The sequence below is a fragment of the Procambarus clarkii genome, chromosome 65 (genome assembly GCF_040958095.1).
Source record: "Procambarus clarkii isolate CNS0578487 chromosome 65, FALCON_Pclarkii_2.0, whole genome shotgun sequence".
NCBI lineage: Eukaryota > Metazoa > Arthropoda > Malacostraca > Decapoda > Cambaridae > Procambarus > Procambarus clarkii.
The window spans coordinates 29,391,178-29,417,390 of record NC_091214.1 but is presented as its reverse complement, the minus strand read 5'-3'; the positions used below and the strand labels follow the sequence as shown (position 1 = coordinate 29,417,390).

Genomic DNA, 26,213 nt, shown 5'->3' with positions numbered 1-26,213 from the left:
TATCCTGTGTGATCTTTAACAATTAACGTTAAGTGAAAGATATTAAATTAAATCAAGGGCGCAGGAAATCTTGTACCCGGTACTCATGTAAGAGAATAAGGGCAAGAAAATCCTACTAACAAATGAAACAAAGTTTCGAAAACAAATGAAACAGTTAAATGCTTCAAAAGTAAAATTGGTAGTCCAAGGATGTAGGCATACCTTGCCAAGTCTCTATAGGACATAAAGCAAGTTTTTCCTACTGAATTTAATATGATACTTACAGAATTAGCGAACTTTTGTGCTCTGAAAAAATAAGCTAATTCCCTACCGTTGTATGTATCATCATCTCTGACTGACGTGTAGGGGTGCGAGGTGTCAACTGGTGACGAGAACTGCTGCTGAGGTCCCAATTCAGCAACTAAAGTTCGAGCTAGAGGAACTATGGCCCTCTTTGTCCTCCTACAGTCAGATTGCAGAAGATTGGGTACTCTTGACCCGGGGCAGACCACAGTACCAGGGTACCAATATGATGATCTGTCAGAATGAGAAATATTCAAGGGACATAGATGGTAAACACGAGTAATAACATGGAGGGAGAGATGACCAATTAAGAGTATGACTGAGGCCTACAGTCACCACGTAATCCAAAGTTGTCTCACCTTCACTATATGTTACTCTCGTAATGCACAATACACCGCACCTTATAAAAAATGAAATTGAATGAAAAATAGTAAAGCTACGTTAACAAAGTTAAATACGCTTACCATAAATTACCACTTATCACCAGTACCTGAGTGAAGCTCCTAGGACAGGCCCCCATATAACTTGTGACGGTAACGCGTTGGTGTTCGGCTGTTTAAGGCTAGGGGTATGGCCTCGTCACATAGTTATAAAAAAAAATAGAAAAACTGGAACTTCGTCTGTGGTAAGGTAAGGAGAAGACACACAAAACACAAGTAAAACTTTAACAATGAAATTTTAATTACGTTAAATAAATCAAAACATGAAAATATGGACAAACAAATATGTATAATAAAATCAATCAATCAAAATAATAAGAATACTTAAATGACACAATGAAAAGTTACGTTAAGGCAAAATAACAAGAAGTGCAACACAAAGGTAAGTGGGAGGTGCTGGAATATTGGCTTAAAGCCACCAACTCTCTCAGTACACGCTAACGTCTAGCTGGGAGGAGTGCTGGCTACGAAAGCACGGAACATTCTGAGGACTGATGTTGGGGCGACCCCAGACATCAGGTAGTATTGGGGGCGAGTGCAGGTGCAGCCAGACCGGCGACCAATCAGCGGAGCCGTAGCGATCAACGGGTAGTTTGGTGGTTGGAGTTCGAACAGGTGGCTGGTTGCATACGTTTCTGCTCACCCTGGCAAGCCTTGCTGGTGCTGGTGTTGTTGTCGTTGTTGGACATTTCTTCCATAGTCTTTTTATATAATTGTGAAGACGTAATTTTGGAGGGAAGAGCAGGCTCAATCTCTTGAAGGAGATTATCGTCACAATGTACAGTGACCACAACACAGCAGTTGCAACATCAGAATCTGCGGGTTGGTACAAGGATTCAACCAACTACGAACCACTTAGTTTGATGAACGGGGGCAGTAGAACAACAGAAGTGCACTTACATCGCATCAGGCTTGGATACCCATGTGCATGGGAAATAGGCTTACGGGTTCCGGAAGGTGAGAGGAAATGTCAACACTGTGGAGAACTGCCCGTCAGACCACTGGAACATTATCTAACACTGTGCACAGTTACAAACCCAGGAAGTACAGGAAGTGAACAATAAGGAAATAGATATTACACAGTATACATGCTAGTAATACATCAGATTCCTAAATGTAAACAATACATCATAATATACATATCATCTCCTATACAGCAATACGCAATACGTAGAGCACAATAATGTTTACCAAGTTACGTGACATTAGGCTACTGCTATTCACTAGATTTCCAATATATATGCACAAACGAATGTCAAAGACTTGAAATATGTAAAATGGCATTGAAATAAAATATGCATAGTTACATTAGACATACATTGGCAATACACAATTTATACTAGTATATTGTCAAAAGAAGATTAGATAAACACAATATTCGTGATACTAGGCTAATCAGCCAAGATACCACTATACAGTTTGAACACTTCATACACAAGCCACAGTATGATCATACTGGAGTATGTGGGTCATAGAGCACAAGCAAGTACAGCACAGGCAAGTGCAGCCTCAACAAGTGCAGCCTCAACAAGTGCAGCCTCAACAAGTGCAGCATCAGCAAGTACCGTACCAGCAAGTACCGTACCAGCAAGTACCGTACCAGCAAGTACCGTACCAGCAAGTACAGTACCAGCAAGTACAGTACCAGCAAGTACAGTACCAGAAAGTACAGTACCAGCAAGTACCGTACCAGCAAGTACCGTACCAGCAAGTACCGTACCAGCAAGTACAGTACCAGCAAGTACAGTACCAGCAAGTACCGTACCAGCAAGTACAGTACCAGCAAGTACAGTACCAGCAAGTACAGTACCAGAAAGTGGATCACCAGCAAGTACAATACCAGCTATTACAGAACCAGCAAGTACAGCACCAGCAAGTGGATCACCAGCAAGTACAGCACCAGCAAGTGGATCACCACCCAGCAAACACAAATCATCTACACAACGTTCGCCTATCTCTTCCCATAGGTGTGGGAATGATTTACATTGAGAATGGTGCAGGAGAGCCTTTGAGAAACTTTTACTCAAAAAATCCAAACACAAAGGTTTAATTATAAATTGTTTTTCTACAATTATTTTCTTCCAAATGTAAAACAAATAGTTTTTACATGTTTAAATATAAAATTTATGGTGTTTTTTTGTAAAATTCATTAATAAATTGTGAATGATATATATTGGATGAGTGAAACCTTTAAAATCCATTTAGTTATAATATGAACAAAAAAAAGTAGTTTTCCAAATTTTCTAAAAATCGCTCTTTTTAACACAATTTGACTCCTTATGCATTCCACTAAACACTAATATCATGTTTAAATATATAATTTATGTATTATTCCCTAAGATAATTTATATAAATTATAAAAGTTGCTGGAAAGTGGTGAGAAAGAATCTGAAAACGTTTTGTTGTCTTATATTGGCGTGTTCTTATTAACTAGAGTGAGTAAGAGTGAGCGAGAGTGGGTAAGAGTGAGTAAGAGTGACTGAAGGTGAGTAAGAGTGCCAGAGAGTGTGTAAGTGTGAGTAAGAGTGAGTATAAGTAAGAGTGAGTAAGAGTGACAGAGTGAGTAAGAGTGAGAGTAAGGGTGACAGAATGAGTAAGAGTGAGAGTAAAGTGATTGAGAGTAAGGGTGAGTATGAGAGTAAGAGTGATTGAGAGTTAGAGTGAGAGTAGGAGTGATTGAGAGTTAGTGAGAGTAAGAGTGATTGAGAGTAAGAGTGATTGAGAGTAAGAGTGATTGAGAGTAAGAGTGATTGGGAGTAAGAGTGATTGAGAGTAAGAGTGATTGGGAGTAAGAGTGATTGGGAGTAAGAGTGAGAGTAAGAGTGAGTAAGAGTAAGAATGAGAGTAAGAGTGATTGAGAGTAAGAGTGATTGAGAGTAAGAGTGATTGGGAGTAAGAGTGATTGGGAGTAAGAGTGAGAGTAAGAGTAAGAATGAGAATAAGTGTGATTGAGAGTAAGAGTGAGTAAGAGTAAGAATGAGAGTAAGAGTGATTGAGAGTAAGAGTGATTGAGAGTAAGAGTGATTGAGAGTAAGAGTGATTGGGAGTAAGAGTGATTGGGAGTAAGAGTGAGAGTAAGAGTAAGAATGAGAATAAGAGTGATTGAAAGTAAGAGTGATTGGTAGTAAGAGTAAGAGTAAGAATGAGAGTAGGAGTGATTGAGAGTAGGAGTGAATGGGAGTAGGAGTGATTGGGAGTAAGAGTGATTGAGAGTAAGAGTGATTGAGAGTAAGAGTAATTGAGAGTAAGAGTATGAGAGTAAGAGTGAGAGTGAGTATGAATGGGTAAGGGTGACTGAGAGTGAGTAAGAGTGACAGAGTAAGAATGACAGTAAGAGTGATAGAGAGTAAGAGTGACAGAGAGTAAGAGTGACAGAGTAAGAGTGACAGAGTAAGAGTGACAGAGAGTAAGAGTGACAGAGAGTAAGAGTGACAGTAAGAGTGACAGAGAGTAAGAGTGACAGAGAGTAAGAGTGACAGAGTAAGAGTGAGTATGAGAGTGAGTTAGGATGACTGAGAGAAAGAGTGAGTAATAGTGCATAAGAGTGATTGAGAGTAAGAGTGATTGAGAGTAAGAGTGATTGAGAGTAAGAGTGATTGAGAGTAAGAGTGATTGAGAGTAAAAGTGATTGAGAGTAAGAGTGATTGAGAGTAAGAGTGATTGGGAGTAAGAGTGATTGAGAGTAAGAGTGATTGGGAGTAAGAGTGATTGGGAGTAGGAGTAAGAATGAGAATAAGAGTGATTGAGAGTAAGAGTGATTGGGAGTAAGAGTAAGAATGAGAGTAGGAGTGATTGGGAGTAGGAGTGATTGGGAGTAAGAGTGATTGGGAGTAGGAGTAAGAATGAGAATAAGAGTGATTGAGAGTAAGAGTGAGTAAGAGTAAGAATGAGAGTAAGAGTGATTGAGAGTAAGAGTGATTGAGAGTAAGAGTGATTGAGAGTAAGAGTGATTGGGAGTAAGAGTGAATGGGAGTAAGAGTAAGAGTGAGAGTAAGAGTAAGAATGAGAATAAGAGTGATTGAGAGTAAGAGTGATTGGGAGTAAGAGTAAGAATGAGAGTAGGAGTGATTGGGAGAAGGAGTGATTGGGAGTAGGAGTGATTGGGAGTAAGAGTGATTGAGAGTAAGAGTAATTGAGAGTAAGAGTATGAGAGTAAGAGTGAGAGAGTGAGTATGAATGGGTAAGGGTGACTGAGAGTGAGTAAGAATGACAGAGTAAGAGTGACAGAGAGTAAGAGTGACAGAGAGTAAGAGTGACAGAGAGTAAGAGTGACAGAGAGTAAAAGTGACAGAGTAAGAGTGACAGAGAGTAAGAGTGACAGAGTAAGAGTGACAGAGAGTAAGAGTGACAGAGAGTAAGAGTGACAGAGTAAGAGTGACAGTGTAAGAGTGACAGAGTAAGAGTGACAGTAAGAGTGACAGAGAGTAAGAGTGACAGAGAGTAAGAGTGACAGAGAGTAAGAGTGACAGAGAGTAAGAGTGACAGAGAGTAAGAGTGACAGAGTAAGAGAGTGAGAGTGATTATGAGAGAGTTAAGAGTGTGAGGTGTGAGAGAGTAGCAGGCCAGGGAGGCAGGATGTGTGGTCACAGGCGAGGCCTAGGCCTCGTAATCTCTAATGTTGGTTTTTATATATATGTTGGATTTTTTGTCCTGTTTCAAATTATAATTATTTAGCAGGAATGTAATAAGATATTGCACAGTATTAATGTGACAATAATATATGCATTATTTCCTTGATAATCAAACTTGTTGTTCAAAGATAATATACAATCTTTGAAGGAAACATTTTGAGAGCGCGAGCTGGCAACACTAGGCTGGTGGGTGAGAGACATATGGTTAGTTTTGCTCAGACCTTCAGTGGTGAAGGGTGTGTCCCAGCTGGCCGCCACCCGCCGCCCACCACCAGCCGCCACCCGCCACCCGCCACCACCCACCACCAGCCGCCACCCGCCACCAGCCGCCACCCGCCACCAGCCGCCACCCGCCGCCACCCACCGCCACCCACCACCCGCCGCCACCCGCCACCCACCACCAGCCGCCACCCACCACCAGCCGCCACCCGCCACCACCCACCACCAGCCGCCGCCACTCACCACCCGCCACCCACCACCAGCCGCCACCCGCCACCACCCACCACCAGCCGCCACCCACCACCAGCCGCCACCCGCCACCACGCAACACCAGCCACCCGCCGCCACCCACCGCCACCCACCACCCGCCGCCACCCGCCACCAGCCGCCACCCGCCACCACCAGCCACCACCCACCACCAGCCGCCACCCGCCACCACCCACCACCAGCCGCCACCCGCCACCACCCACCACCAGCCGCCGCCACCCTCCACCGCCACTCACCACCCGCCGCCACCACCCACCACCACCCACCACCCGCCGCCACCCACCACCAGCCGCCACCCGCCACCACCCACCACCAGCCGCCACCCGCCACCACCCACCACCAGCCGCCACCCGCCACCACCCGCCACCAGCCACCGCCACCCACCACCGCCACTCACCACCCGCCGCTACCACCCACCACCAGCCGCCACCCGCCACCAGCCACCACCAGCCGCCACCTGCCACCACCCACCACCAGCCGCCACCCGCCGCCACCCACCACCAGCCACCCACCACCAGCCGCCACCCACAACCAGCCGCCACCTGCCACCACCCACCACCAGCCGCCACCCACCACCAGCCGCCACCAGCCGCCACCAAACACCGCCACCCACCACCGCCACTAACCACCCGCCGCCACCTCCCACCACCAGCCGCCACCAGCCACCGCCACCCACCACCGCCACCCACCACCGCCACCCGCCGCCACCACCCACCACCACCACCCACCACCACCAGCCGCCGCCGCCGCCACCACCACCACCACCGCCGCCACCACCCATCACCGCCACCACCACCACCGCCGCCGCCACCACCCATCACCGCCGCCGCCGCCACCACCCACCACAGCCGCCGCCGACACCACTGCCACCACCCACCACAGCCGCCACCACCACCCACCACCACCACCCACCACCGCCGCCACCACCAGCCGCCACAAGCCGCCACCGCCCGCCACCAGCCGCCATCACCACCACCACCACCACCAGCTGCCACCACCACCAGCCGCCACCACCACCACCACCAGCCGCCATCACCGCCACCAGCTGCCACCACCACCAGCCGCCATCACCGCCACCAGCTGCCACCACCACCAGCCGCCATCACCGCCACCAGCTGCCACCACCACCAGCCGCCTCCACCAGCCGCCACCACCGCCACCACCACCTGCCACCAGCCGCCACCACCGCCCGCTATCAGCCGTCACCGCCCGTTGCCACAGTCGCCACCGCAAGCCGCCACCGCCAGCCGCCACCAGCCCCCCCCACCGCCGATCGTCACCACCCACCACAGCCGCCGCCGCCCGCCACCGCCCGCCACCGCCCGCCACCACCCACCACAGCCGCCACCACCCACCACCCACCACCACCAGCCGCCGCCGCCACCCACCACCCGCCGCCACCACCACCAGCCGCCGCCGCCACCACCACCCACCACCACCGCCGCCACCACCACCCACCACCACCAGCCGCCGCCGCCACCACCACCCACCACCACCGCCGCCACCACCCTCCACCACCAGCCGCCGCCGCCACCACCACCCACCACCGCCAGCCGCCACCACTCATCACAGACGCCGCCACCCGCCACCGCCCGCCACCACCGCCAGACACAGCCGCCAGTGTCCGCCACCGCCGCCACTGTCCGCCACCGCCGCCACTGTCCGCCACCGCCGCCACTGTCCGCCACCGCCGTCACTGTCCGCCACTGCCGCCACTGTCCGCCACCACCACCACTGTCCGCCCGCCGCCACCACTGTCCGCCCGCCGCCACCACTGTCCGCCCGCCGCCACCACTGTCCGCCCGCCGCCACCACTGTCCGCCCGCCGCCACCACTGTCCGCCCGCCGCCTCCACTGTCCGCCCACCGCCTCCACTGTCCGCCCGCCGCCTCCACTGTCCGCCCGCCGCCGCCACTATCCGCCACAGCCGCCACTGTCCGCCCGCCGCCACTGTCTGCCCGCCGCCAATGTCCGCCCGCCACCACTATCCGCCACCGCCGCCACTGTCCGCCCGCCGCCAACCCTGTCCGCCCGCCGCCACTATCCGCCACCGCCGCCACTGTCCGCCCGCCGCCACTGTCCGCCCGACGCCACTGTCCGCCCGCCGCCACTATCCGCCACCGCCGCCACTGTCCGCCCGCTGCCACTATCCGCCACCGCCACCACTGTCCGCCACCGCCACCACTGTCTGCCACCGCCACCACTGTCTGCCACCGCCACCACTGTCCGCCCGCCGCCACCACTGTCCGCCCGCCGCCACCACTGTCCGCCCGCCGCCACCACTGTCCGCCCGCCGCCACCACTGTCCGCCCGCCGCCTCCACTGTCCGCCCGCCGCCACCACTGTCCGCCCACCGCCGCCACTTTCCGCCCGCCGCCACCACTGTCCGCCCGCCGCCACCACTGTCCGCCCACCGCCGCCACTGTCCGCCCGCCGCCGCCACTGTCCGCCCGCCGCCGCCACTGTCCGCCCGCCGCCGCCACTGTCCACCACCGCCGCCAAAGCCGCCACGGTCCGCCCGCCGCCACTATCCGCCACAGCCGCCACTGTCCGCCCGCCGCCACTGTCCGCCCGCCCGCCGCCACTGTCCGATCGCCCGCCGCCACCATCCGCCACCGCCGCCACTGTCCGCCCGCCGCCACTATCCGCCACCGCCGCCACTGTCCGCCCGCCGCCACTGTCCGCCCGCCGCCGCCACTGTCCACCCGCTGCCGCCACTGTCCGCCCGCCGCCACTGTCCGCCCGCCGCCACTATCCGCCACCGCCGCCTCTCTCCGCCGTCCAGCCTCCCCTCTCTCCGTTAGTAAATAATTATAATTGTTAGTAAATAATAAAAGAAATATAAATTATTAGATTTTTTTACCCTTAAATTGGTTTTAATATTTAAATTGAAAATAATAATATAATATAAAATATAATAAAAATAATATAATATAAAATATAATTTAATTTCAAGAAATTTAACTTTAAACACAAAGATGTGAAAAGGGTTCAGATTATTGGCTCAAACCTTTCATAAGAGATTCATATTGGTGTATGAATGGATTATGAATGACAGTAAGAGTGATAGAGAGTAAGAGTGACAGAGAGTAAGAGTGACAGAGTAAGAGTGACAGAGTAAGAGTGACAGAGAGTAAGAGTGACAGAGAGTAAGAGTGACAGTAAGAGTGACAGAGAGTAAGAGTGACAGAGAGTAAGAGTGACAGAGTAAGAGTGAGTATGAAAGTGAGTTAGGATGACTGAGAGAAAGAGTGAGTAATAGTGCATAAGAGTGATTGAGAGTAAGAGTGATTGAGAGTAAGAGTGATTGAGAGTAAGAGTGATTGAGAGTAAGAGTGATTGAGAGTAAAAGTGATTGAGAGTAAGAGTGATTGAGAGTAAGAGTGATTGGGAGTAAGAGTGATTGAGAGTAAGAGTGATTGGGAGTAAGAGTGATTGGGAGTAGGAGTAAGAATGAGAATAAGAGTGATTGAGAGTAAGAGTGATTGGGAGTAAGAGTAAGAATGAGAGTAGGAGTGATTGGGAGTAGGAGTGATTGGGAGTAAGAGTGATTGGGAGTAGGAGTAAGAATGAGAATAAGAGTGATTGAGAGTAAGAGTGAGTAAGAGTAAGAATGAGAGTAAGAGTGATTGAGAGTAAGAGTGATTGAGAGTAAGAGTGATTGAGAGTAAGAGTGATTGGGAGTAAGAGTGAATGGGAGTAAGAGTAAGAGTGAGAGTAAGAGTAAGAATGAGAATAAGAGTGATTGAGAGTAAGAGTGATTGGGAGTAAGAGTAAGAATGAGAGTAGGAGTGATTGGGAGTAGGAGTGATTGGGAGTAGGAGTGATTGGGAGTAAGAGTGATTGAGAGTAAGAGTAATTGAGAGTAAGAGTATGAGAGTAAGAGTGAGAGAGTGAGTATGAATGGGTAAGGGTGACTGAGAGTGAGTAAGAATGACAGAGTAAGAGTGACAGAGAGTAAGAGTGACAGAGAGTAAGAGTGACAGAGAGTAAGAGTGACAGAGAGTAAAAGTGACAGAGTAAGAGTGACAGAGAGTAAGAGTGACAGAGTAAGAGTGACAGAGAGTAAGAGTGACAGAGAGTAAGAGTGACAGAGAGTAAGAGTGACAGAGAGTAAGAGTGACAGAGTAAGAGTGACAGTGTAAGAGTGACAGAGTAAGAGTGATAGTAAGAGTGACAGAGAGTAAGAGTGACAGAGAGTAAGAGTGACAGAGAGTAAGAGTGACAGAGAGTAAGAGTGACAGAGTAAGAGAGTGAGAGTGATTATGAGAGAGTTAAGAGTGTGAGGTGTGAGAGAGTAGCAGGCCAGGGAGGCAGGATGTGTGGTCACAGGCGAGGCCTAGGCCTCGTAATCTCTAATGTTGGTTTTTATATATATGTTGGATTTTTTGTCCTGTTTCAAATTATAATTATTTAGCAGGAATGTAATAAGATATTGCACAGTATTAATGTGACAATAATATATGCATTATTTCCTTGATAATCAAACTTGTTGTTCAAAGATAATATACAATCTTTGAAGGAAACATTTTGAGAGCGCGAGCTGGCAACACTAGGCTGGTGGGTGAGAGACATATGGTTAGTTTTGCTCAGACCTTCAGTGGTGAAGGGTGTGTCCCAGCTGGCCGCCACCCGCCGCCCACCACCAGCCGCCACCCGCCACCCGCCACCACCCACCACCAGCCGCCACCCGCCACCAGCCGCCACCCGCCACCAGCCGCCACCCGCCGCCACCCACCGCCACCCACCACCCGCCGCCACCCGCCACCCACCACCAGCCGCCACCCACCACCAGCCGCCACCCGCCACCACCCACCACCAGCCGCCGCCACTCACCACCCGCCACCCACCACCAGCCGCCACCCGCCACCACCCACCACCAGCCGCCACCCACCACCAGCCGCCACCCGCCACCACGCAACACCAGCCACCCGCCGCCACCCACCGCCACCCACCACCCGCCGCCACCCGCCACCAGCCGCCACCCGCCACCACCAGCCACCACCCACCACCAGCCGCCACCCGCCACCACCCACCACCAGCCGCCACCCGCCACCACCCACCACCAGCCGCCGCCACCCTCCACCGCCACTCACCACCCGCCGCCACCACCCACCACCACCCACCACCCGCCGCCACCCACCACCAGCCGCCACCCGCCACCACCCACCACCAGCCGCCACCCGCCACCACCCACCACCAGCCGCCACCCGCCACCACCCGCCACCAGCCACCAGCCACCGCCACCCACCACCGCCACTCACCACCCGCCGCTACCACCCACCACCAGCCGCCACCCGCCACCAGCCACCACCAGCCGCCACCTGCCACCACCCACCACCAGCCGCCACCCGCCGCCACCCACCACCAGCCACCCACCACCAGCCGCCACCCACAACCAGCCGCCACCTGCCACCACCCACCACCAGCCGCCACCCACCACCAGCCGCCACCAGCCGCCACCAAACACCGCCACCCACCACCGCCACTAACCACCCGCCGCCACCTCCCACCACCAGCCGCCACCAGCCACCGCCACCCACCACCGCCACCCACCACCGCCACCCGCCGCCACCACCCACCACCACCACCCACCACCACCAGCCGCCGCCGCCGCCACCACCACCACCACCGCCGCCACCACCCATCACCGCCACCACCACCACCGCCGCCGCCACCACCCATCACCGCCGCCGCCGCCACCACCCACCACAGCCGCCGCCGACACCACCGCCACCACCCACCACAGCCGCCACCACCACCCACCACCACCACCCACCACCGCCGCCACCACCAGCCGCCACAAGCCGCCACCGCCCGCCACCAGCCGCCATCACCACCACCACCACCACCAGCTGCCACCACCACCAGCCGCCACCACCACCACCACCAGCCGCCATCACCGCCACCAGCTGCCACCACCACCAGCCGCCATCACCGCCACCAGCTGCCACCACCACCAGCCGCCATCACCGCCACCAGCTGCCACCACCACCAGCCGCCTCCACCAGCCGCCACCACCGCCACCACCACCTGCCACCAGCCGCCACCACCGCCCGCTATCAGCCGTCACCGCCCGTTGCCACAGTCGCCACCGCAAGCCGCCACCGCCAGCCGCCACCAGCCCCCCCCACCGCCGATCGTCACCACCCACCACAGCCGCCGCCGCCCGCCACCGCCCGCCACCGCCCGCCACCACCCACCACAGCCGCCACCACCCACCACCCACCACCACCAGCCGCCGCCGCCACCCACCACCCGCCGCCACCACCACCAGCCGCCGCCGCCACCACCACCCACCACCACCGCCGCCACCACCACCCACCACCACCAGCCGCCGCCGCCACCACCACCCACCACCACCGCCGCCACCACCCTCCACCACCAGCCGCCGCCGCCACCACCACCCACCACCGCCAGCCGCCACCACTCATCACAGACGCCGCCACCCGCCACCGCCCGCCACCACCGCCAGACACAGCCGCCAGTGTCCGCCACCGCCGCCACTGTCCGCCACCGCCGCCACTGTCCGCCACCGCCGCCACTGTCCGCCACCGCCGTCACTGTCCGCCACTGCCGCCACTGTCCGCCACCACCACCACTGTCCGCCCGCCGCCACCACTGTCCGCCCGCCGCCACCACTGTCCGCCCGCCGCCACCACTGTCCGCCCGCCGCCACCACTGTCCGCCCGCCGCCACCACTGTCCGCCCGCCGCCTCCACTGTCCGCCCACCGCCTCCACTGTCCGCCCGCCGCCTCCACTGTCCGCCCGCCGCCGCCACTATCCGCCACAGCCGCCACTGTCCGCCCGCCGCCACTGTCTGCCCGCCGCCAATGTCCGCCCGCCACCACTATCCGCCACCGCCGCCACTGTCCGCCCGCCGCCAACCCTGTCCGCCCGCCGCCACTATCCGCCACCGCCGCCACTGTCCGCCCGACGCCACTGTCCGCCCGCCGCCACTATCCGCCACCGCCGCCACTGTCCGCCCGCTGCCACTATCCGCCACCGCCACCACTGTCCGCCACCGCCACCACTGTCTGCCACCGCCACCACTGTCTGCCACCGCCACCACTGTCCGCCCGCCGCCACCACTGTCCGCCCGCCGCCACCACTGTCCGCCCGCCGCCACCACTGTCCGCCCGCCGCCACCACTGTCCGCCCGCCGCCTCCACTGTCCGCCCGCCGCCACCACTGTCCGCCCACCGCCGCCACTTTCCGCCCGCCGCCACCACTGTCCGCCCGCCGCCACCACTGTCCGCCCACCGCCGCCACTGTCCGCCCGCCGCCGCCACTGTCCACCCGCCGCCGCCACTGTCCGCCCGCCGCCACTGTCCGCCCGCCGCCACTATCCGCCACCGCCGCCTCTCTCCGCCGTCCAGCCTCCCCTCTCTCCGTTAGTAAATAATTATAATTGTTAGTAAATAATAAAAGAAATATAAATTATTAGATTTTTTTACCCTTAAATTGGTTTTAATATTTAAATTGAAAATAATAATATAATATAAAATATAATAAAAATAATATAATATAAAATATAATTTAATTTCAAGAAATTTAACTTTAAACACAAAGATGTGAAAAGGGTTCAGATTATTGGCTCAAACCTTTCATAAGAGATTCATATTGGTGTATGAATGGATTATGAATGACTCATGTTAGGAGTGTAAAGTTGCCACAACATCTCAAATTAGTGTTAGATACATATGTCTTGGTTATAAGTTTTGGAACCTCCCCATACGATATTGTCCACACACAATATCGTATCTGATACGATAAAACAAACGTTTCCAATACTTTCAAATACTTTCCAGATATGTTGTGGCAACCTAAAATTGTTTGCTGGGCAGCAAGTACAGTACCAGCAAGTACAGCACCAGCAAGTACAGAACCAGCAAGTACAGCACCAGCAATTACAGCACCAGCAAGTACAGCACCAGCAAGTGGATCACCAGCAAGTACAGTACCAGCAAGTGGATCACCAGCAAGTACAGCACCAGCAAGTGCTGTACAGGCAAGTGGTGCACCAACAAGTGCAATACCAGCAAGTGCACCACCAGCAAGTACAGCACCAGCAAGTGGTGCACCAGGAAGTACAGTACCAGCAAGTGCTGTACAGGCAAGTGGAGCACCAACAAGTGCAATACCAGGAAGTGCAGCACCAGTAAGTACAGCACCAGCAAGTGGTGCACCATCAAGTGCTGCACAGGCAAGTGGAGCACCAGTAAGTGGAGCACCAGCAAGTGCAGCACCATCAAGTGCTGCACAGGCAAGTGGAGCACCAGTAAGTGCAGCACCAGCAAGCACAGCAAGAACGACATCAACAAGTACAGCACCAGCAAGTACAGCACCAGCAAGCACAGCAAGAACGACATCAACAAGTACAGCACCAGTGTGATGATATCAACGCTTTCTTTGCACTCCACTCCACTCTAACCCCAAGGCATTAACTGAGACGAAGACAAAACCATCTGTTGGCGGAGGGGAGGCGTATGTGAAACGCTCCAGTTTCGTGCCTCAGTTAGGAGGTGAGGTCGATGAAGATGATCTCTGGTGAGTAATGTAACAATATCAACGCAATCTGAATTGTGCACCCAAATACTTTTCACAGTTCCCAGGAGAAAGAGTGTCATCCTATGTTCTCCTTGTATACTTTCTCTCTGCTAGCTTACTGCTAGCGGATTGTTAGAGACTTCTGCCAGGGTGTTTCTGGAGAGCGGATGGGGGGTATTGGGACATCGTGACGACACGTGTAGGACTGGCCCATGTTGAGGAAGGTGAACTCACCGGTGATTACCATTGTCCGACGACGACGTGTTCTTGAAGACAGTGGACTCACTAAGATAAGAAGAACACTTCAGATATAGAGTGAACTGTGAGAAAGCGACACTGTGTACATAGGTGAAGACATACTTCGACATTTAATATATTGGTGAAAGTGTAATTACGTCTTGATTATCCCTCTTTATTCCATGCACAATTACTTGCTACAGCAAATTCTTGATGACTTACCATCGACTTTGGGTGGGATCATAGAAGAGCCTCTAAGGTCCATTGAGCAGAAACAACCCGGTAACTGGCTCAAGCTGGCCGCAACAACCGGCAGGTGCAGTACTGGCAAATGGAGCACCAGCGAGTGAAGGACCAGCAGCGAGTGCAGCACCAGCAGCTAGTGCAGCATCACCATCAAGTGCAGCATCTGCAGCAAGTGCATCATCATCAGTGAGAGCAGCACCATCAGCGAATGCAGCACCACCAGCGAGTTCAGCACCAGCCGCGAGTGCAGCACCACCAGCTAGTGCAGCACCACCAGCAAGTGCAGCACCAGCAGCTAGTGCAGCACCACCAGGAAGTGCAGCACCAGCAGCGAGTGCAGCACCAGCAGCGAGTGCAGCTCCACCAGCTAGTGCAGCACCACCATAAAATGCAGCACCAGCAGCGAGTACAGCACCAGCAACAAGTGCAGCACCAGCAGCAAGTGCAGCACCAGCAGCAAGTGCAGCACCAGAACCAAGTGGACGACGAGCAGCTAGTACAGCACAAGCAGCAAGTGCAGCACCAGCAGCAAGTGCAGCACCAGTACCAAGTGGACGACGAGCAGCTAGTACAGCACCACCAGCAAGTGCAGCACCAGCAGCAAGTGCAGCACCACCAGGAAGTGCAGCACCAGCAGCGAGTGCACCACCAGCAGCAAGTGCAGCACCAGTACCAAGTGGACGACGAGCAGCTAGTACAGCACAAGCAGCAAGTGCAGCACCAGCAGCAAGTGCAGCACCAGTACCAAGTGGACGACGAGCAGCTAGTACAGCACAAGCAGCAAGTGCAGCACCAGCAGCAAGTGCAGCACAGCATTGAGTGCAGCACAAACAGCGGCTGAAGCACCAGAAGCGAGTGAATCACCAGCAGCGAGTAAAGCACTACGAGTGAGTGCAGCACCGACAGCGGATGAAGCACTAGCAACGAGTGCAGCACCAGCAACAGGTGCCGCACCAGCAGCGGGGGGAAGCACCAGCAGCAGGTGAAGCACCAGCAGCAGGTGCAACAGCAACAAGGGCAGCACCAGCAGCAGGTGCAGCACCAGCAGCGAGTGCAGCACCAGCAGCGAGTGCAGCACCAGCAGCGAGTGCAGCACCAGCAGCGAATGCAGCACCAGCAGCAAGTGCAGCAGCGAGTGCAGCACCAGCAGCGAGTGCAGCAAGTGCAGCCAGCAGCAAGTGCAGCACCAGCAGCGAGTGCAGCACCAGCAGCGAGTGCAGCACCAGCAGCAAGTGCAGCCAGCAGCAAATGCAACACCAGCACCGAGTGCAGCAGTAGCAGCGAGTGCAGCACCAGCAGCGAGTGCAGCCAGCAGCAAGTGCAGCACCAGCAGCGAGTGCAGCACCAGCAGCGAGTGCAGCACCAGCAGCAAGTGCAGCACCAGCAGCAAGTGCAGCACCAGCAGCAAGTGCATCACCAGCAGCAAGTGAAGCCAGCAGCGAGTGCAGCATCAGCAGCAAGTGCAGCAGCACCAGCAGCAAGTGCAGCACCAGCAGCAAGTGCAGCACCAGCAGCAAGTGCAGCACCAGCAGCAAGTGCATCACCAGCAGCAAGTGAAGCCAGCAGCGAGTGCAGGATCAGCAGCAAGTGCAGCAGCAGCACCAGCAGCGAGTGCAGCACCAGCAGCGAGTGCAGCACCAGTAGAGAGAGCAGCACCAGCAGCGAGTGCAGTACCAGCAGCGAGTGCAGCACCAGCAGCGAGTGCAGCACCAGCAGCGAGTGCAGCACCAGCAGCGAGTGCAGCACCAGCAGCGAGTGCAGCACCAGCAACGAGTGCAGCACCAGTAGCGAGTGCAGCACCAGTAGCGAGTGCAGCACCAGCAGCAAGAGCAGCACCAGCAGCGAATGCAACACCAGCAGGGAAGGCAGCACCAGCAGCGAGTGCAACACCAGCAGCGAGTGCAGCACCAGCAGCGAGTGCAGCACCAACAGCACCAGCAGCTAGTGCAGCACCAGCAGGGAGTGCAGCACCAACAGCGAGTGCAACACCAGCAGCGAGTGCAGCAGAAGCAGCGAGTGCAGCACCACCAGCGATTGCAACACCAGCAGCGAATGCAGCACCAGCAGCGTGTGTAACACCAGCAGCGAGTGCAGCACCAGCAGCGAGTGCAGCACCAGCAGCGAGTGCAGCACCAGCAGCGAGTGCAACACCAGCAGCGAGTGCAGCACCAGCAGCGAGTGCAGCACCAGCAGCAAGTGCATCACCAGAAGCAAGTGCAGCACCAGCAGCAAGTGCAGCACCAGCAGCAAGTGCAGCACCAGAAGCAAGTGCATCACCAGCAGCAAGTGCAGCTCCAGCAGCGAGTGCAGCACAAGCAGCAAGTGCAGCACCAGCAGCGGGTGTAGCACCAGCAGCGAATGCAGCACCAGCAGCGAGTGCAGCACCAGCAGTAAGTGCATCGATCACCAGCAGCAAGTGCAGCACCAGCATCGAGTGCAGCACCAGCAGCAAGTGCAGCACCAGAAGCAAGTGCAGCTCCAGCAGCGAGTGCAGCACCAGCAGCAAGTGCATTACCAGCAGCAAGTGCAGCACCAGCATCGAGTGCAGCACCAGCAGCAAGTGCATCACCAGCAGCAAGGGCAGCTCCAGCAGCGAGTGCAGCACCAGCAGCAAGTGCAGCACCAGCAGCGGGTGCAGCACCATCAGCTGGTGCAGCACCAGCGTCGAGTGCAACACGATCAGCGAGTGCAGCACCATCAGCGAGTGCAGCACCAGCAACGAGTACAGCACCAGCAGCGAGTACACATTAGGAGCAAGTGGTGCACCAGAATCAAGTGCAGCACCAACACCAAGTGCAGCACCAGCAGCAAGTGCAGCACCAGCAGCAAGTGCAGCCAGCAGTGAGTGCAGCACCAGCTGCAAGAGCAATACCAGCAGCGAGTGCAGCACCAGCAGCGAGTGCAGCACAGCAGCAAGTGCAGCCAGCAGCAAGTGCAGCACCAGCAGCAAGTGCAGCACCAGCAGCAAGTGCAGCCAGCAGCAAGTGCAGCACCAGCAGCAAGTGCAGCACCAGCAGCAAGTGAAGCCAGCAGCGAGTGCAGCACCAGCAGCAAGAGCAACACCAGCAGCAAGTGCAGCACCAGCCGCGAATGCAACACCAGCAGCGAGTGCAGCACCAGCAGCGAGTGCAGCACCAGCAGCGAGTGCAGCACCAGCAGCGAGTGCAACACCAGCAGGGAGTGCAACACCTGAAGCACCAGCAGCGAGTGCAACACCAGCAGCGAGTGCAGCACCAGCAGCGAGTGCAGCACCAGCAGGGAGTGCAGCACCAGCAGCGAGTGCTGCACCAGCAGCGAGTGCAGCACCAGCAGCGAGTGCAACACCAGCAGCGTGTGCAACACCAGCAGCGAGTGCAGTGTGGGAACCGACCTGTGAGATTTATATTTATTTAATTTATATGAATTTATATTTACGTTAATTTATATACTTCGATAGCAATTTGTATAATGATAAGTGGACTGTATTTCTGCAATAATCTCTAAATCTCACAAATCGATTCTCTACACATTAGGGGGGGTTATTAGTTTATATATATGCAGCCAATCAAACTACAGAATAGACTACATACATTGAAAAGGTTCCTTATCTTATAGTACAGCAGGTTAGTCCACCAGGTATAACTAGGGTGTAGACACCAAATTATCCTCTTTGAGGTAGCTTCCATCACCCAGTAACTGGTACACAAATCTTGCATCCTCGTCTTGACCTGTCAAAAGTGCGCTAGCTGTGAAGCCAGAATCCTAGTATATGACAGGTATTTCAGAGAAACATTGTACATGTAACAATAAAGACCTGGCTTAATTACCTTTAGTTTGAGGCTTCCACGTGATCTAACCGGGTCACCCTATATCCTGACATTAATGGCCATAAATGAATGATAAACGGGTTTCGGATAGACACTTAACTTGAATTTGTAGACAGCGTGTTGACAATGGTACACCTTTGGTTTCCATAACACTACGTCCAAGTAAATTTAACAGGAGCCGAATTTGCTCCCGTGTGAGGCTCTGGTCTCGTATAAACAATGGCTGCCCTCCTTCCTCCCTCTGACGCCTGGCTTACATTGTCCACATGTCAGAAAGTGATAGAAGGGTCACATTTACTCTACTTTAATATTGATAATTAAGTTAATTTATATAAGATGTTTTTATGATGGTAAAGTCCAAAGACTAATGTATTTAAGAATAATTCCCACCATAATAGGTGGTGAATTATAATAGTATGTGGTGATGATATCCCGTTTTCTTTAGATGGTAATTCCACTACAAGTTACGTTTTCTATGGGTAACTTGTTTATACAATACAGCTATTATCTGTATGATTATAAAATGGTGTTGGATTTTCCGACATGCAGCACCAGCAGCGAGTGCAGCACCAGCAGCGAGTGCCACACCTGCAGCGAGTGCAGCACCAGCAGCGAGTGCAGCATCAGCAGCGAGTGCAGCACCAGGAGCAAGTGCCACACCAGCAACAAGTGGAGCACCAGCAGCAAGTGCAGCACCAGAAGCAAGTGCAGTACCAGCAGCAAGAACATCACCAGCAACGAGTGCAGCACCAGCAAGTGCAGCACCAGCAGCAAATGCAGCACCAGCATCGAGTGCAGCACCAGCAGCAAGTACATCACCAGCAGTAAGTGCAGCTCCAGAAGCGAGTGCAGCACCAGCAGCAAGTGCAGCTCCAGCAGCGAGTGCAGCACCAGCAGCAAGTGCAGCACCAGCAGCGGGTGCAGCACCATCAGCTGGTGCAGCACCAGCGTCGAGTGCAACACGATCAGCGAGTGCAGCACCATCAGCGAGTGCAGCACCAGCAACGAGTACAGCACCAGCAGCGAGTACACATTAGGAGCAAGTGGTGCACCAGAATCAAGTGCAGCACCAACACCAAGTGCAGCACCAGCAGCAAGTGCAGCACCAGCAGCAAGTGCAGCCAGCAGTGAGTGCAGCACCAGCTGCAAGAGCAATACCAGCAGCGAGTGCAGCACCAGCAGCGAGTGCAGCACAGCAGCAAGTGCAGCCAGCAGCAAGTGCAGCACCAGCAGCAAGTGCAGCACCAGCAGCAAGTGCAGCCAGCAGCAAGTGCAGCACCAGCAGCAAGTGCAGCACCAGCAGCAAGTGAAGCCAGCAGCGAGTGCAGCACCAGCAGCAAGAGCAACACCAGCAGCAAGTGCAGCACCAGCCGCGAATGCAACACCAGCAGCGAGTGCAGCACCAGCAGCGAGTGCAGCACCAGCAGCGAGTGCAGCACCAGCAGCGAGTGCAACACCAGCAGGGAGTGCAACACCTGAAGCACCAGCAGCGAGTGCAACACCAGCAGCGAGTGCAGCACCAGCAGCGAGTGCAGCACCAGCAGCGAGTGCAGCACCAGCAGGGAGTGCAGCACCAGCAGCGAGTGCAGCACCAGCAGCGAGTGCAGCACCAGCAGCGAGTGCAACACCAGCAGCGTGTGCAACACCAGCAGCGAGTGCAGTGTGGGAACCGACCTGTGAGATTTATATTTATTTAATTTATATGAATTTATATTTACGTTAATTTATATACTTCGATAGCAATTTGTATAATGATAAGTGGACTGTATTTCTGCAATAATCTCTAAATCTCACAAATCGATCCTCTACACATTAGGGGGGGTTATTAGTTTATATATATGCAGCCAATCAAACTACAGAATAGACTACATACATTGAAAAGGTTCCTTATCTTATAGTACAGCAGGTTAGTCCACCAGGTATAACTAGGGTGTAGACACCAAATTATCCTCTTTGAGGTAGCTTCCATCACCCAGTAACTGGTACACAAATCTTGCATCCTCGTCTTGACCTGTCAAAAGTGCGCTAGCTGTGAAGCCAGAATCCTAGTATATGACAGGTATTTCAGAGAAACATTGTACATGTAACAATAAAGACCTGGCTTAATTACCTTTAGTTTGAGGCTTCCACGTGATCTAACCGGGACACCCTATATCCTGACATTAATGGCCATAAATGAATGATAAACGGGTTTCGGATAGACACTTAACTTGAATTTGTAGACAGCGTGTTGACAATGGTACACCTTTGGTTTCCATAACACTACGTCCAAGTAAATTTAACAGGAGCCGAATTTGCTCCCGTGTGAGGCTCTGGTCTCGTATAAACAATGGCTGCCCTCCTTCCTCCCTCTGACGCCTGGCTTACATTGTCCACATGTCAGAAAGTGATAGAAGGGTCACATTTACTCTACTTTAATATTGATAATTAAGTTAATTTATATAAGATGTTTTTATGATGGTAAAGCCCAAAGACTAATGTATTTAAGAATAATTCCCACCATAATAGGTGGTGAATTATAATAGTATGTGGTGATGATATCCCGTTTTCTTTAGATGGTAATTCCACTACAAGTTACGTTTTCTATGGGTAACTTGTTTATACAATACAGCTATTATCTGTATGATTATAAAATGGTGTTGGATTTTCCGACATGCAGCACCAGCAGCGAGTGCAGCACCAGCAGCGAGTGCCACACCTGCAGCGAGTGCAGCACCAGCAGCGAGTGCAGCATCAGCAGCGAGTGCAGCACCAGGAGCAAGTGCCACACCAGCAACAAGTGGAGCACCAGCAGCAAGTGCAGCACCAGAAGCAAGTGCAGTACCAGCAGCAAGAACATCACCAGCAACGAGTGCAGCACCAGCAAGTGCAGCACCAGCAGCAAATGCAGCACCAGCATCGAGTGCAGCACCAGCAGCAAGTACATCACCAGCAGTAAGTGCAGCTCCAGAAGCGAGTGCAGCACCAGCAGCAAGTGCAGCTCCAGCAGCGAGTGCAGCACCAGCAGCAAGTGCAGCACCAGCAGCGGGTGCAGCACCATCAGCTGGTGCAGCACCAGCGTCGAGTGCAACACGATCAGCGAGTGCAGCACCATCAGCGAGTGCAGCACCAGCAACGAGTACAGCACCAGCAGCGAGTACACATTAGGAGCAAGTGGTGCACCAGAATCAAGTGCAGCACCATCACCAAGTGCAGCACCAGCAGCAAGTGCAGCACCAGCAGCAAGTGCAGCCAGCAGTGAGTGCAGCACCAGCTGCAAGAGCAATACCAGCAGCGAGTGCAGCACCAGCAGCGAGTGCAGCACAGCAGCAAGTGCAGCCAGCAGCAAGTGCAGCACCAGCAGCAAGTGCAGCACCAGCAGCAAGTGCAGCCAGCAGCAAGTGCAGCACCAGCAGCAAGTGCAGCACCAGCAGCAAGTGAAGCCAGCAGCGAGTGCAGCACCAGCAGCAAGAGCAACACCAGAAGCAAGTGCAGCACCAGCCGCGAATGCAACACCAGCAGCGAGTGCAGCACCAGCAGCGAGTGCAGCACCAGCAGCGAGTGCAGCACCAGCAGCGAGTGCAACACCAGCAGGGAGTGCAACACCTGAAGCACCAGCAGCGAGTGCAACACCAGCAGCGAGTGCAGCACCAGCAGCGAGTGCAGCACCAGCAGCGAGTGCAGCACCAGCAGGGAGTGCAGCACCAGCAGCGAGTGCAGCACCAGCAGCGAGTGCAGCACCAGCAGCGAGTGCAACACCAGCAGCGTGTGCAACACCAGCAGCGAGTGCAGTGTGGGAACCGACCTGTGAGATTTATATTTATTTAATTTATATGAATTTATATTTACGTTAATTTATATACTTCGATAGCAATTTGTATAATGATAAGTGGACTGTATTTCTGCAATAATCTCTAAATCTCACAAATCGATCCTCTACACATTAGGGGGGGTTATTAGTTTATATATATGCAGCCAATCAAACTACCGAATAGACTACATACATTGAAAAGGTTCCTTATCTTATAGTACAGCAGGTTAGTCCACCAGGTATAACTAGGGTGTAGACACCAAATTATCCTCTTTGAGGTAGCTTCCATCACCCAGTAACTGGTACACAAATCTTGCATCCTCGTCTTGACCTGTCAAAAGTGCGCTAGCTGTGAAGCCAGAATCCTAGTATATGACAGGTATTTCAGAGAAACATTGTACATGTAACAATAAAGACCTGGCTTAATTACCTTTAGTTTGAGGCTTCCACGTGATCTAACCGGGACACCCTATATCCTGACATTAATGGCCATAAATGAATGATAAACGGGTTTCGGATAGACACTTAACTTGAATTTGTAGACAGCGTGTTGACAATGGTACACCTTTGGTTTCCATAACACTACGTCCAAGTAAATTTAACAGGAGCCGAATTTGCTCCCGTGTGAGGCTCTGGTCTCGTATAAACAATGGCTGCCCTCCTTCCTCCCTCTGACGCCTGGCTTACATTGTCCACATGTCAGAAAGTGATAGAAGGGTCACATTTACTCTACTTTAATATTGATAATTAAGTTAATTTATATAAGATGTTTTTATGATGGTAAAGCCCAAAGACTAATGTATTTAAGAATAATTCCCACCATAATAGGTGGTGAATTATAATAGTATGTGGTGATGATATCCCGTTTTCTTTAGATGGTAATTCCACTACAAGTTACGTTTTCTATGGGTAACTTGTTTATACAATACAGCTATTATCTGTATGATTATAAAATGGTGTTGGATTTTCCGACATGCAGCACCAGCAGCGAGTGCAGCACCAGCAGCGAGTGCCACACCTGCAGCGAGTGCAGCACCAGCAGCGAGTGCAGCATCAGCAGCGAGTGCAGCACCAGGAGCAAGTGCCACACCAGCAACAAGTGGAGCACCAGCAGCAAGTGCAGCACCAGAAGCAAGTGCAGTACCAGCAGCAAGAACATCACCAGCAACGAGTGCAGCACCAGCAAGTGCAGCACCAGCAGCAAATGCAGCACCAGCATCGAGTGCAGCACCAGCAGCAAGTACATCACCAGCAGTAAGTGCAGCTCCAGAAGCGAGTGCAGCACCAGCAGCAAGTGCAGCTCCAGCAGCGAGTGCAGCACCAGCAGCAAGTGCAGCACCAGCAGCGGGTGCAGCACCATCAGCTGGTGCAGCACCAGCGTCGAGTGCAACACGATCAGCGAGTGCAGCACCATCAGCGAGTGCAGCACCAGCAACGAGTACAGCACCAGCAGCGAGTACACATTAGGAGCAAGTGGTGCACCAGAATCAAGTGCAGCACCATCACCAAGTGCAGCACCAGCAGCAAGTGCAGCACCAGCAGCAAGTGCAGCCAGCAGTGAGTGCAGCACCAGCTGCAAGAGCAATACCAGCAGCGAGTGCAGCACCAGCAGCGAGTGCAGCACAGCAGCAAGTGCAGCCAGCAGCAAGTGCAGCACCAGCAGCAAGTGCAGCACCAGCAGCAAGTGCAGCCAGCAGCAAGTGCAGCACCAGCAGCAAGTGCAGCACCAGCAGCAAGTGAAGCCAGCAGCGAGTGCAGCACCAGCAGCAAGAGCAACACCAGAAGCAAGTGCAGCACCAGCCGCGAATGCAACACCAGCAGCGAGTGCAGCACCAGCAGCGAGTGCAGCACCAGCAGCGAGTGCAGCACCAACAGCGAGTGCAACACCAGCAGGGAGTGCAACACCTGAAGCACCAGCAGCGAGTGCAACACCAGCAGCGAGTGCAGCACCAGCAGCGAGTGCAGCACCAGCAGCGAGTGCAGCACCAGCAGGGAGTGCAGCACCAGCAGCGAGTGCAGCACCAGCAGCGAGTGCAGCACCAGCAGCGAGTGCAACACCAGCAGCGTGTGCAACACCAGCAGCGAGTGCAGTGTGGGAACCGACCTGTGAGATTTATATTTATTTAATTTATATGAATTTATATTTACGTTAATTTATATACTTCGATAGCAATTTGTATAATGATAAGTGGACTGTATTTCTGCAATAATCTCTAAATCTCACAAATCGATCCTCTACACATTAGGGGGGGTTATTAGTTTATATATATGCAGCCAATCAAACTACAGAATAGACTACATACATTGAAAAGGTTCCTTATCTTATAGTACAGCAGGTTAGTCCACCAGGTATAACTAGGGTGTAGACACCAAATTATCCTCTTTGAGGTAGCTTCCATCACCCAGTAACTGGTACACAAATCTTGCATCCTCGTCTTGACCTGTCAAAAGTGCGCTAGCTGTGAAGCCAGAATCCTAGTATATGACAGGTATTTCAGAGAAACATTGTACATGTAACAATAAAGACCTGGCTTAATTACCTTTAGTTTGAGGCTTCCACGTGATCTAACCGGGTCACCCTATATCCTGACATTAATGGCCATAAATGAATGATAAACGGGTTTCGGATAGACACTTAACTTGAATTTGTAGACAGCGTGTTGACAATGGTACACCTTTGGTTTCCATAACACTACGTCCAAGTAAATTTAACAGGAGCCGAATTTGCTCCCATGTGAGGCTCTGGTCTCGTATAAACAATGGCTGCCCTCCTTCCTCCCTCTGACGCCTGGCTTACATTGTCCACATGTCAGAAAGTGATAGAAGGGTCACATTTACTCTACTTTAATATTTATAATTAAGTTAATTTATATAAGATGTTTTTATGATGGTAAAGTCCAAAGACTAATGTATTTAAGAATAATTCCCACCATAATAGGTGGTGAATTATAATAGTATGTGGTGATGATATCCCGTTTTCTTTAGATGGTAATTCCACTACAAATTACGTTTTCTATGGGTAACTTGTTTATACAATACAGCTATTATCTGTATGATTATAAAATGGTGTTGGATTTTCCGACATGCAGCACCAGCAGCGAGTGCAGCACCAGCAGCGAGTGCCACACCTGCAGCGAGTGCAGCACCAGCAGCGAGTGCAGCATCAGCAGCGAGTGCAGCACCAGGAGCAAGTGCCACACCAGCAACAAGTGGAGCACCAGCAGCAAGTGCAGCACCAGAAGCAAGTGCAGTACCAGCAGCAAGAACATCACCAGCAACGAGTGCAGCACCAGCAAGTGCAGCACCAGCAGCAAATGCAGCACCAGCATCGAGTGCAGCACCAGCAGCAAGTACATCACCAGCAGTAAGTGCAGCTCCAGAAGCGAGTGCAGCACCAGCAGCAAGTGCAGCTCCAGCAGCGAGTGCAGCACCAGCAGCAAGTGCAGCACCAGCACCGGGTGCAGCACCATCAGCTGGTGCAGCGAGTGCAGCACCATCAGCTGGTGCAGCGAGTGCAGCACCATCAGCGAGTGCAGCACCAGCAACGAGTAAAGCACCATCAGCTGGTGCAGCGAGTGCAGCACCATCAGCTGGTGCAGCGAGTGCAGCACCATCAGCGAGTGCAGCACCAGCAACGAGTAAAGCACCAGCAGCAAGTACACATTAGGAGCAAGTGGTGCACCAGAATCAAGTGCAGCACTAACAGCAAGTGTAGCACCAGCAGCAAGTGCAGCACCAGTAGTG

The 26,213-nt window shown here is 53.4% G+C and overlaps 3 protein-coding genes across 3 annotated transcripts; all 3 read left to right on the top strand.

Annotated features, from left to right (window-relative positions):
- Window positions 1-2,184: 2,184 nt before the first annotated feature.
- LOC138355059 (putative mediator of RNA polymerase II transcription subunit 26) lies at window positions 2,185-14,005 on the top strand. Its single transcript, XM_069309772.1, has 2 exons — window positions 2,185-2,613; window positions 13,652-14,005. Exons 1-2 carry the CDS (start codon window positions 2,185-2,187, stop codon window positions 14,003-14,005), a joined length of 783 nt encoding a protein of 260 aa, XP_069165873.1.
- Window positions 14,006-15,081: 1,076 nt separating this feature from the next.
- On the top strand, window positions 15,082-15,714 carry LOC138355058 (putative cyclin-dependent serine/threonine-protein kinase DDB_G0272797/DDB_G0274007). Its single transcript, XM_069309771.1, has one exon. The coding sequence runs from the start codon at window positions 15,082-15,084 to the stop codon at window positions 15,712-15,714; it is 633 nt and encodes a 210-aa protein (XP_069165872.1).
- A 264-nt stretch (window positions 15,715-15,978) lies between these two features.
- Window positions 15,979-26,021, top strand: LOC138355057 (platelet binding protein GspB-like). The gene is made up of 6 exons (XM_069309770.1): window positions 15,979-16,502; window positions 16,851-17,714; window positions 19,229-19,897; window positions 21,339-22,007; window positions 23,449-24,117; window positions 25,559-26,021. The coding sequence occupies exons 1-6, from the start codon at window positions 15,979-15,981 to the stop codon at window positions 26,019-26,021; spliced, it is 3,858 nt and encodes a 1,285-aa protein (XP_069165871.1).
- The last annotated feature ends 192 nt before the right edge of the window (window positions 26,022-26,213 follow it).